We start from the raw sequence: 11,606 nt of genomic DNA on the forward strand, positions 1-11,606 counted from the left end.
ATATATGAGAGAGAGAAACGTGGAAAAAAAAAGAAAGAAATGTCACTCATATTTAATTCACCACTTTCATCATCATCATCACCTCTAACTAACAAGCTTTTATTTTGAAGTGGAGCGAAACAAGGGCCAAAACCAGTGACTTTATATCGTGTACAAAGTAGTAGAATGTCTCAAGCCCTTTTGGATTTTCTGAATTCTCAACTTCGCTTAAGGAGGTAATCTTGTTTGTCACCAATGAGATATGGGTGTTTCCCAGACGAATCTCTAATTCTTGTCGTCCATTGCGATCTGGTTGTGGCCACCGCTCATCATCGCTTTCAAGTACACCTGAAGAAATAATGAGACGTTTTATCTCTTCCAATACCGCCGGGGATACCCGAGCCTGCTTCTTAATAATATTTTCATTCCTGTATCGGCTGTTGTTTCCATACTTAAGTGTACCATTGTCGCGAATGTCAAACTCGAGAAATTCATTGCCATAGCGACCCGTATGCCCGGCAAAGTAACGGAGATGATACAAATGAGAATCCATAGTCTCTTCAGGCATCACCGTCATCTCCCTTTCTGACAACATTTCTGCCGTCATTGCTTTTCCTTGGTTGAAAAATAATTAAGGCGTTAGTATTATTTTACAACCCAATAACAAACAAAACAAAAGAAGAATAAGACGCATTTACACTATACAAACAACTGAAGAAAACAACAAAAAAAAAAAATAGAACTTTATTTTTCGACTTAATAAGACACCTCAAAAAAAAAAAAAAACATCTTGGGTTGGGGTAACTTGTTTTATCCCATAGTTTTTTTGCTTCTTCTTTTCATTGTGCACCACCTGTTCTTTTTCTTATTGTATTATTCATTTTTTTTTTTCGTTTTAACATTCTTGTGTCCAACGTACATTTTTGAATCTCCCCCACCACCCTCCCCCCAACCACTCCTCTGAGCCCGTTCTATTTTTCCATACATAGGCGTCTGAGGTTAGAAATAAGATATACTAATATTTCTTCCGCACCCCTAGACACCATCAAAAAAAAAGTAAAAAAAGTTAAAAAGACCAAAGACGCGACCGTGGGCACAAGTATTTGACCTTAGATTCACTAATTGCTTCCGTTCTTGTTTGTTTGCTTGTTCGTTGTTCGCTTTTGGGGGTTCATACAATAGGCTACTATCTTGAGATGGTGGTTACATCTCAAGAGTATTATTGTAAAAAAAAAAAAAGATTAATAATAATACCTGAAAAGAAAGAAATACATTATCCTACAGATTCTACTTTGCTTTCCTCTTTGTTGCCACGATATGCCCATGTACAGAGGCAATCATATGGGTAGAGAGTGGGGAGATAGAGAACCTCATCAGACTTGGGTGTTCGTACACGAGTCCACTCGGCAGCGTGAGCGACAAGCGCGAGATATACTGTGAGGTGGTTAATAGCATAGTTGTAACCAACGCAACGATGAGGGCCAACACCAAAAGGAATGAACTGTTTAGCAAACTTGCGATCTTCTTGTCGTTCTGGTCCCATACGGTCAGGATCATATACATCAGGATTTGTAAAACCCTCACGACATGATCCCACCAGTGATGGAATAATAAGACTTCCTCGAGGCACCGTAAATTTATCATCAATAACAAAGTCAGAGTGAGCTTTCATAGGGACCATTGGTGCAGGAGGGAATAGACGTAGCTGTTCCAATACACATTGACGTGTAAATGTCATTTCCTGTACCAACTCATATGTTAATGGTTCATCACCCACACGTAACTTATCTTGCTCTTCACGTACTCGCTGTAAAATGTCAGGTCGATCTGACATGGTCGCTGTGATCATGGTAAGGCTAGCAGTTGATGCATCTTGTGATGCAAACAAAAAGTCCAGCATGGTATCTGCCATTGCATGGTCTGAAGTGTAAGCGGGTGGTTCAACCCCCTCCTCTTCACATGATTTCAACGTTTCCAATATTGTAGCACTCCAAAAATCAAGTAAACAATGTGCCTCCGCATCTGGCAAAGACATACGAAGCTTGCTTCTCCTTACAGCAGCTTGAAGTTCATCCATAACTTTTTTTCGTGCCTGAACGGCCTTGTAAAGTGCTGTACCAGGAAAATATATAGGAGCAGCGAGAAAACCACGTGTTATAGTATTGTAATTTTCTGTAAATTCCTCACGATTATGAAGATGTTCGCCCATAAAAACTGTCTGAGATGTTAAACAATTCATATCACGTATATGACCTCGCATTTCCTCTGGTTTACCACCCTTGGGATATTTTTTTACCCAATCTGCCAAGTACTTGTGAATGATACGTTCTTGAATCGGGAGGTAAAGGGAAAGTGCCTTTGTAGTAAAGAGGTTCATAAAACTTGCTCGAAGAGCTTTATGTTGTGGACCACTTTGGAAAGCCACATTGTTGTCACCAAGTATCACTCGCCCATTAGGGTGTAGTTGTAATGTTAACGTGCTCTCACTGTTTGTGGCAAATATTTTATGGCATAAATCAGCACGGGTCACAAATACAACAAATTGCATCAGAATTGCCACCCAGCTGTAACCATGTGGGCAGTAAGATCGCTGTTTCTCCCAAAAACTAAAAGGGTCTCGAATCATTGAGATTAATCCACCAACGAATGGAGGTACAAAAATTGGTCCTGGTACGGTGAATTTATGCTTCCGGGCAAAGTACAGCATTGTAATAAGATACGCAGCAGCATACGCCACTAGTATGAGAATAACAACTTCTGCAAGGTACGGTAATCGTACTCCCAAAAGTGAACTGAACACCGCCATAACTGGAGTCTAAAGTTGCACAGCAATTTTCCTTTTTATAAAATACCGTATCGCACACAAAGAAGGAGAAAAATAGGAGAAAAAATAATACATAAACACAAAAAAAACCCTTTGCCAAGATCAATAAAGAGTGTATCAAAGAAGAAAATAATAATAATAATAATAATAATTATTATTATTATTATTATTATTATTATTATTATTATTATTAGTATTATTATTATTCTTATTATTATTATTATAAAGAAAAAGTATTCTTCCTTATGGCTCAAGTTAATCCTTTTAGTCAGGTTGAAAAGGCTTGTGATTCTCAATAAAACCCTTTATGTGGTTTAATCCATGTGTTGCCCATTGTGCATTCACACTCATCTTGGATTCACATCGGAAGAACATCAATATGGCGTTTACTTCACGTTTGCATCGTAGTTGTGTAAGGCTCAATGCCAAGTGAGAAAAACAAATAAGTGCCAGGGGAGTCATTCTTTCGCTAGATGCCAACATTCGTCCTCTAAACTCACACCAATTCAAACCATCAGGTTTCAGCACTAGAGTGCTACTCCCGCTATGGTTTGTAAAAGATCTAGCAATCAAATGAAGACCAAACATCTCAACAAAACAGTTAAGTCCTCGTATCACATTGCGCATCGCTGCCTCATCATTAGTACATTTTTTTAATTCACTCCATTCACATTTTTCTACCGAGGTTAACGGCGTTGAAGAGAAGTAAATTGCTGGAAAGATATAACGAAACAACTCAGGCACTTTGAGATCATTTATCTTACTTTCATCATAACCACCTATCTTCTCTTCGATGCAATTTCCTGCATTTATTCTGGTAAATGCAGTTGATAACATAGTCCACCATTTGCCACAATCTTCCTCAAAGAGACTCGAAATATAAAGTGTCTTATCGGTATTACTGACATCAAGCTGTAACAAAACAGCTGGAGGGAAAGGTTTTGTACCTGTAAGAACTGCATAATATTCATGTTGCTGAGACATCTTTGCCAGCATAATATTACCCTTTTCAACCATTTTCGTCCTCGATTGAAGACGGTAGAGCCTTTGCCTTTCTTTTTGTCGCTTTATTCGACCCGCTCTAGAATTTGGACCTAATAAATGTTCCTCCAAACGCAAGTTAAGTAATTCTCGTGCTGCTCTTCTGTTAAGCCAGTAGGAAGGGAATTTACTAAACTTTACAATAATTCCTGAAGGTACATGTTTAATTATTGCTGTTTGCATCCTTCGATTCGTTGCTTGGCCACCAGGTCCACGACCAAGAGTGCTCTGTTCACACAAATCCTCTTCCTTGAAATAATAACGTCTTTCAAAGAGATGACTCTTATAAGAAGGGAGGCCCTCAGCTCTTCGCTCACGACGTCGAGAAAGGGTTCGCAAAATATCTAGCTTATCACGAGGATGCATTTTTTCAAATAAGCCGATCGCTTTAACTTTTGGAACAGACTTCAATGAGCGAATAATCTCTTGTATATGTTTTGATCGTCCTTTTGCATTTGCTGCAGAATAACGCCTACGACTAGGACGTTTTTCTCTTGTCTGGTTATCATGGTCTATAATGCTACTGGTTAATGAAACACTAGATATTTCATTTAACCCTGCGGAACTGCACATTCTCACTTGCAGGTTATACCGCAATTGAGTAGAAACCCCTCTGACGTTAGTTAAACAGCATCTCGTCATTATCCCCTTTACATCTCAGAAAGCGGAAGCAGGACCCAATAAATTGTACACCATAGCGGTAATCCATAAAAGTATGGTAAGACTCAAAATGATAATAATAATAATAATAATAATAATAATAATAATAATAATAATAATAATAATAATAATAATAATAATAATAATAATAAATGGAAAAAACAATAGCAATAACAAAGAAAAGTATCGTCAAGAGCATGCATTTGGAAATTGGCCCGAATTTTTTTTCCCCTTTACCCTACTGAAGACCGTAGGGCATGTTTTGTCGAGGACCATCTTCTGTGTGTCTGGGTTTCTCCAGTTCCAAATCTGGCAATGCAAAATCTTGCATTTCATACTGGCGATCAAATGGACCCGTGCGTGTCAGAACTTTGCGTTTACTCCACTTGTCCACAAAAATACCGCTCTGTGGAAAAGGACCTTTCCATGGTGCTAAAGAGTCCTTCAATACCATATCACTGTATAATTCTCCAAAAAGCTCATTCGTTCCGCCACGGTAATTATACACATGCTGGAAAAACTGTTTTTTCCACTCCCATCCTGCTTGTTCAGAGTAAAGACCATTGTGAGAAACAAGGATAATATCATCAGATTTTTGGGGTTTCCTAAAACCATACATATCAACAAACTCCTCAGGAGAAAGCTGGAGAGCATACTCAACCTCATCTCGCGGTAACCACCAGCTATGAGGTACCCATCGATGCATCTTAAGTGGGGATGTTCGGCAGTCGATAATATACGTATAAGGCTCTGGATATCGAACCAGATGAAGAATATCTCTTAGATAAACTTGATGGCAAAGCAAGTGGTGAAACTGTGCATACTGTTGTTGTTCATAGAGAAACTTATGACGATCAAAGTACCACGGTTGATACTCCTTTGGATGCCAATTAAACCACTCACGAGGATTTATTTGACCATCAACCATCATGTGATGGCGGGTACGACGATCAGCTTGTCGTCGTAGCTGAGACGCAAGCATGGTTCACCGAAACCTCAATTCCAACCCTAACCCTAAAACAAAAGAATCAAACAGAGGAAAAAAAAAAAACAAAATAAAACAACAAACACAAAATCCATAATATATATACAAAACAAGGAAAACAAAGAAAAAAAAACACCAATCACAACATACAAAGAAGAGCAAGCCTACATAAATATTCTTAAAAACGCACAGTTATAACTATTCCTTTGCTTGGCTGCCCTCTTTCTTCTTCAGACACAGAGAGAAAAAACATATAAATTTCATGTTAACTTATGAAAGATATTTAACAGAAGTGATAATTACTTCATATTGCTTATAGGGTTAACGCCTGTTACCATGCATTATCCCACAAGAAAAGAAAAAAAAAAAGGGACGGGGAAAAAAAAGTAGTAGAAAAACAAATGCCAAAATCCCTTATAATGATGTTTAGCATTACACATCAAGTACCTTGGGTATTTCCCATGTAAAGCCTCCTTTGCCACTGTTATCGACGCGGCCAAAGTGACCAAAACGTGAGGTTATGTGATATATGGGTCGGCGAAGATCAAGTTCTTTGATAATATCATAAGGTCTGAGCTTGAAGTTCTTCTTCACAATATCAAGGATGCGTGCATCGTCATATTTGCCAGTGCCATAAGTCTCTATGTGAATACTCAGAGGCTCTGCCACACCAATGGCGTATGCCAGCTGTACAAGGCAACGTTTTGCAAGACCTGCAGCCACGAGTGATTTGGCGATCCAGCGGGCGGCGTATGCGGCGGAACGATCCACCTTTGATGGATCCTTTCCAGAGAAAGCACCACCTCCATGTGCTCCCCAGCCACCGTACGTGTCAACGATGATTTTGCGACCAGTGAGACCAGCGTCACCGTGGGGACCCCCAATAACGAAGCGTCCAGATGGATTTAGGTGGTATTTGGTATCTTCATCAAGCATATTCTTGGGAATCACAGCCTTTATTACCTTGTTCATGAGTTCCCCACGAATAGTCTCATTAGTTACATGAGGATCATGTTGGGCAGAAATAAGAACGACAGCTACGCGCTGGGGTGTAAGTATTTGCTTACCATCACGAGTGTCGTACTCATATTGTACAGTAACTTGAGTCTTTGCGTCAGGACGAGCCCATGAGAGTTCACCATTACGGCGAAGTTCACTGTACTTCATTGCGAGACCACGAGCCAATTCGTAAGTCAAAGGCATAAAGGTTTCTGTTTCATCGGTTGCATATCCGAACATCATACCCTGATCACCAGCGCCGAGATCCTCACCCTCAAAATCGCCAAGGCCCTGACATATCTCTGGGGATTGCTGTTCAATGGCGATTAACAGGTTGCATGAACGATAATCCAGACCCTTTTCACCATCGTCAAACCCAATGTCCTTCACAGCATCGCGCACCACCTTCTGGTAGTCAAGAAGCGCCTTTGTGGTGATTTCGCCGAAAATCATGATCATGCCTGTCTTTGAGCAAGTCTCACAAGCAACCTTCGAAAGAGGGTCTTCAGCAAGGCATGCATCTAATACTGCATCGGACACCTGATCACAGAGTTTGTCGGGGTGGCCCTCACTCACGTGCTCAGAAGAGAAAAGAATTTGCCGCACAGACATTGAACTTGGATGAAACGAAAGGCAAAGCCACACTTTTTTTTTTTACTACTTTTTTTTTGTTGTTGTTGTTGTTTCAAAAAAGAAAAAAGAAATATTAAATAAGAAACAATAAATAGAAGAACAATAAACAAATAATAATAATAATAATAATAATAATAATAATAATAATAATAATAATAATAATAATAATAATAATAATAATAATAATAAACAACCTGAGGAAAAATAAAAATAGAGTTATAATTACAGATAGAGGAAAATAAATAAAACTAAATAAATAAATAAATAAATAAATAAATAAATAAACGATAAAGAAATCTCTCATTTTCACAACTCAGTTACCTCTATTGATATTTGAGGTGATAGTCTCATTTAATCAAATGAAGTAAACACTAAACTCTTACTGTAGCTAAAATTACTCTTTGTAGACGCAACAGAAGAAGCTGCAAAGTCTTTGGGTGACCCCGCAACTCTGTCCTTGCACCTTCAATTGTGACAACTGATCGTCCATTAATGGATAGTATTACATCTCCAGGTTGTACAAGAGGAAATGCAGGGGAAAAGGATTGGATGACACGCACCTGATAATAGTGCTCTTTCACCAAATGTCCACTTCGGTTTAACACACGTCCATCACTGACAACCAAACCATAAACTTCCTCTGGTGGCTCAATCACATTAAGTTTAGAGCCATCAAATAATAATGTAGAAAGGTAATAGGACCATTCTTTACATTTTTGATAATGTAAAGCTAGAAAGAACTCCTTCTGCATGCGGGCGTGTTCAATACTGTATGTACTAAACAGTTGAATATGTGAACTAAGATACTCCAGAAAAAGTGAAGTATACATGTTTTCCCGAGATGTTTGTACATTTCTCATTACTAGTTTGGTTCTGGTCCCATCCGTTCGTTTAACTCTTTCTTGTCTCTCTATTCTTTTATCGTGTACTAATACCTCATTTGCTGATGAACATTCATGTAAGAAATCCGTTCTCGGTCCTTCCATTTTAACATCCAATCTAGAAAAAATATCTTTTACTAAGGCTTCTTTTTTATTAAAATAGTAACTATAAAGATGAAAAATTAGAGAACTATTCCAGAGAAATTCCATAAATTTCATGTAATGACTCATTTTCTCATTTCCCATGTGGGGTCCTATCGTGGAGAGGAACAAAAGTGAATGTACCTTAAATACGCTAGCTTCAACAAGAGTAATTTGTCTCCTGCATGTGGATTCTGACATAAAGAGATCATTCATCTATTCACTCCTACAAACTAAACGAGAAGTCAAAGAACGAAACAAAAATAAAAAATGCAATTAAAGAAAGTTACACCCAATTACTTCAAATATTACTACCACAAGACTAAGAATGACAATAACAAGACTATTTATGAATAAAAAAACAAAGACAAACAAACCGTAGAAAAAAAAAGAAAAAAGAAAAAAGAAACCATTTACCGCGCATCCAATAAGTGTTATTCCACAGCAATGACATCAGCAATTTTTCTGGAGATTTTCTGTCTCCAGATGGGTTGCAGAGGGCCACCAGAAGGTGTTTCAACAATAAAGTCCACTTCACTTATTTGCGATTGGTGCGTTTCTAACCATTCTTTTAACCTATAGTTTACAATAATGGTACGTGGCACAGTTGGAGCCCAACATAATGGACAATTCCACACATTGGTACGAATACAATGCACAAGTAGAGAGCGCAGTTCCATGCATTGCATATGCTCACAGGAAAAACCTCGTACTGGAATCTCCAATGGAAGTGTTGTAATGGGGCACACAATCTTCACTTGCACCCCAACTACACTGTCACGTTTTCTGCGACGAGGCGGCATCTGATAATTTGAAACAATTCTGTTAACCAATAAATCCATATCAACCTCATCTACATATACTGCAACAATGATACCATTCCATAGCGTGGCGTCCTCTAAAAACCCTGTAAAACCAACTTTCAATGAAAACAACTCTTCACGAAGTACATGAGTAGTGATATCAGCCACTGGGGCCGTTTTTACAGCTAAAATTTCTTTCCCAGAAGGTAGGGAAGGGTTGCAAGGTGTGTCAATCACATTATCGTTCACAGAAAGCGTCATAGCAATGATGCTGTCTTCGTACTCAAAGGGCACCATCCACCCATCTGTGTGATCAAAATTGGAAGTTGAGAGAGCAACCAGCAGAACACGCCGTGATGAGGGAAACCCACCATCCGGTACTTCACACAGCGCGAGTGGAGATGGCAATGTTGTCTGCAAGGGCACTCCATCCACCGCTACAGCACCAAGCACATCAAGGTAGCGATAAATTGGTGACAATATGAATCGTTCCTTGTCTTCAAAAACTTCTTTGCGGAGTACATCTAATGCAGCGGGAGAAAACGATTTACAAAACTCATGTTTTCCCTCAAAATGAGCTGTTCTAGGAATACTTGTCCCTGTCATTCCTACCGCCGTTGCAGTTCCTGTTGCTGCTGCTGCTGATGATGTTGTTGTTGTTGTTGCTGTTGTTGTTGTTGTTGTTGTTATTGTTCTTTTTGATAACTCAAGAGGTCTGTAACTTGACTCATCTGCAGTCAGTCCCTCCTTTATGTTATTATAAGATGTTGATATGTCTCCTGAGGTCGCGTTCACACTTCTTTTACGTTTTTTACTAGCATTATCACCCACACGTTTATTTTTGTGTAGCGAGAGGTCTACACCTTCCTGCTGCTCCAAAGCACGTCGTAACTCTAGAGCAGTATTGTGATTAACCGATTTTAGTAGAGCTGACATGCAACGCAGCTCCTTCGCGCTATAAGGTATTACTACTTCTCTTGAATCGGCACTATTATCACAATCCTGAAAAGCCTTTTGCACTGCATCTTGTGTCGCCTTCACTAGAAAAAGTTTCTGCTCTTCCGCATCCCGCTCACTCTCTGAACGGTGAAATAGTCGCACAACATCACTGTTCGCAACTAACGGATAAAGATTACCAGGATCATGGTAAAACTCAACACACATGTTGTACCCTCCTCCAACAAGGAGAAGCAACTCCTCGTCCGCTTTTCTAGCAACAGCTGGCCACCACTCTCCATCATCACATTTCACCCAAAGAGGTGTACCCACTTTGTATGATGCTGACATTAGTAGGGAAAAAAAAAGAAAACACTGCAAGGAAAGAAAGAAAGAAAGAAAGAAAGAAAGAAAGGGGTAGATAATAAGAGATGTAATGAAAAGATTTACATAAATATATATATCATATATTATATCCCCAAAGTACTCAATTAACAGTAACCATCAGACACATGTTAAGAAGGAAAAAAAGAAAAAGAAACGAGAAAAAAAAAACGGAAAAGGAAACATCTAGTCATCTAATAATAAATAAATAAATAAGAGAAAACAGTTTTTTGTTATATTGTCCTTTGAAAAACATTAAGAAACAAAGAAAAGGGGGGAAACAAAATGCGACAAGCACAGATTTACTTCTGGAAAAGCATAGCTCTTCCGTAAGAGCACTGGCTTGGCCCCACATGCACAAAACCAAGATCCCGCTTGTACTGATTTTCCTCCTCCACTGTGAATGTATCATTCCTCCAGTCCCCGCTACCACCTCGAACAGCTGCCAGAGATTCAAGGGCTTTTGGATAATTTGCAAAAATAAGGTGGAGAGGTAACTCTTCAGGATTCTGTGCAAAAACAAGATCTGGATCTACCCCTTCCTGAGCTGCCACTCGCTTTGTTGTCAAATGTGCCACCTTGGATCGACTTGTGCTCTTTAATGATGCATTAGTGGGTACAGAGGAAGGCCACTCTATTTTGTTTCGTCTTAGATGAGCCACAGGAGAAGAGTTCCCCTGTCGGGTGGTGGTGTTAGGAACGGCTGGGGCAGGTGAGTCTACCGCCGACGAGTTAATGTCCTTTCCATTTGGAGTTCGGCAGCCCTGTAACTTGGGTTCAACAGCAGCAGCATTTTGAGAAGACTGGTTGAGAGATCGAGAGTACAGGGATTGTCCCTTTACAGGTGTTGCACCGTATATTCTTGAGGCTGTATTCACATTTTGAGATGACAGGGCGGCTGTTGGACCGTTCCTGACATAGGAAGACAACACCTTAGTACATTGGTCATACCTCTCCAAGTACTGATCGGCAGACAATGTCGGTGGTGGAGGAAGCAGCATTGAGACATCTTCTCCCTTAATATACTGCCGGAAAAGCAGTTCCTCCACAAGCTGAGAACTCCACACGGTACTCATGTAAAATATCCCTAAAAGGTATACCAAAACAGAGAAAGGGTGGAAAAAAAAACCCAATGGTGTTTAAAGAGAGAAAAAAAAAACCAAGTATACATGCACATATATATATATATATACAAAGAGGTGGAGGAAGTAAAGGGGGAGTCGGGCCCCCCAAAAGTGGTTCAATGGACAGAATTCGAAGTCTTTCAGGGGAAGGAAGGGAAAAAAAACCTCTAACTATGAAAAGCAAAAAAACAGCAAAAGGAAATATTACAACAAATA

At 39.4% G+C, this 11,606-nt stretch overlaps 8 protein-coding genes across 8 annotated transcripts; all 8 read right to left on the reverse strand.

The window, feature by feature from the left end:
* Nucleotides 1-88: 88 nt before the first annotated feature.
* LSM04_007304 (Mago nashi protein) lies at nucleotides 89-586 on the reverse strand (the record flags this gene model as incomplete). Its single annotated transcript, XM_067329360.1, has 1 exon — nucleotides 89-586. One exon carries the CDS (start codon nucleotides 584-586, stop codon nucleotides 89-91), a length of 498 nt encoding a protein of 165 aa, XP_067187499.1.
* A 666-nt stretch (nucleotides 587-1,252) lies between these two features.
* LSM04_008394 (Cytochrome P450) lies at nucleotides 1,253-2,785 on the reverse strand (the record flags this gene model as incomplete). The annotated part of the gene is made up of 1 exon (XM_067329361.1): nucleotides 1,253-2,785. One exon carries the CDS (start codon nucleotides 2,783-2,785, stop codon nucleotides 1,253-1,255), a length of 1,533 nt encoding a protein of 510 aa, XP_067187547.1.
* A 282-nt stretch (nucleotides 2,786-3,067) lies between these two features.
* Nucleotides 3,068-4,486, reverse strand: LSM04_000095 (Peptide chain release factor class I/class II; the record flags this gene model as incomplete). Its single annotated transcript, XM_067329362.1, has 1 exon — nucleotides 3,068-4,486. One exon carries the CDS (start codon nucleotides 4,484-4,486, stop codon nucleotides 3,068-3,070), a length of 1,419 nt encoding a protein of 472 aa, XP_067187145.1.
* A 256-nt stretch (nucleotides 4,487-4,742) lies between these two features.
* Nucleotides 4,743-5,486, reverse strand: LSM04_000073 (uncharacterized protein; the record flags this gene model as incomplete). Its single annotated transcript, XM_067329363.1, has 1 exon — nucleotides 4,743-5,486. One exon carries the CDS (start codon nucleotides 5,484-5,486, stop codon nucleotides 4,743-4,745), a length of 744 nt encoding a protein of 247 aa, XP_067187143.1.
* A 435-nt stretch (nucleotides 5,487-5,921) lies between these two features.
* LSM04_003645 (S-adenosylmethionine synthetase) lies at nucleotides 5,922-7,100 on the reverse strand (the record flags this gene model as incomplete). The annotated part of the gene is made up of 1 exon (XM_067329364.1): nucleotides 5,922-7,100. The coding sequence occupies one exon, from the start codon at nucleotides 7,098-7,100 to the stop codon at nucleotides 5,922-5,924; it is 1,179 nt and encodes a 392-aa protein (XP_067187321.1).
* A 392-nt stretch (nucleotides 7,101-7,492) lies between these two features.
* Nucleotides 7,493-8,359, reverse strand: LSM04_002981 (uncharacterized protein; the record flags this gene model as incomplete). The annotated part of the gene is made up of 1 exon (XM_067329366.1): nucleotides 7,493-8,359. The coding sequence occupies one exon, from the start codon at nucleotides 8,357-8,359 to the stop codon at nucleotides 7,493-7,495; it is 867 nt and encodes a 288-aa protein (XP_067187284.1).
* A 218-nt stretch (nucleotides 8,360-8,577) lies between these two features.
* Nucleotides 8,578-10,233, reverse strand: LSM04_003094 (zinc finger protein; the record flags this gene model as incomplete). The annotated part of the gene is made up of 1 exon (XM_067329367.1): nucleotides 8,578-10,233. One exon carries the CDS (start codon nucleotides 10,231-10,233, stop codon nucleotides 8,578-8,580), a length of 1,656 nt encoding a protein of 551 aa, XP_067187294.1.
* Nucleotides 10,234-10,568: 335 nt separating this feature from the next.
* LSM04_004641 (uncharacterized protein) lies at nucleotides 10,569-11,342 on the reverse strand (the record flags this gene model as incomplete). The annotated part of the gene is made up of 1 exon (XM_067329368.1): nucleotides 10,569-11,342. One exon carries the CDS (start codon nucleotides 11,340-11,342, stop codon nucleotides 10,569-10,571), a length of 774 nt encoding a protein of 257 aa, XP_067187376.1.
* Nucleotides 11,343-11,606: the final 264 nt, after the last annotated feature.

Source organism: Trypanosoma melophagium (genome assembly GCF_022059095.1).
Source record: "Trypanosoma melophagium isolate St. Kilda chromosome Unknown ctg5segment0, whole genome shotgun sequence".
Taxonomy (NCBI): Eukaryota; Euglenozoa; class Kinetoplastea; order Trypanosomatida; family Trypanosomatidae; genus Trypanosoma; species Trypanosoma melophagium.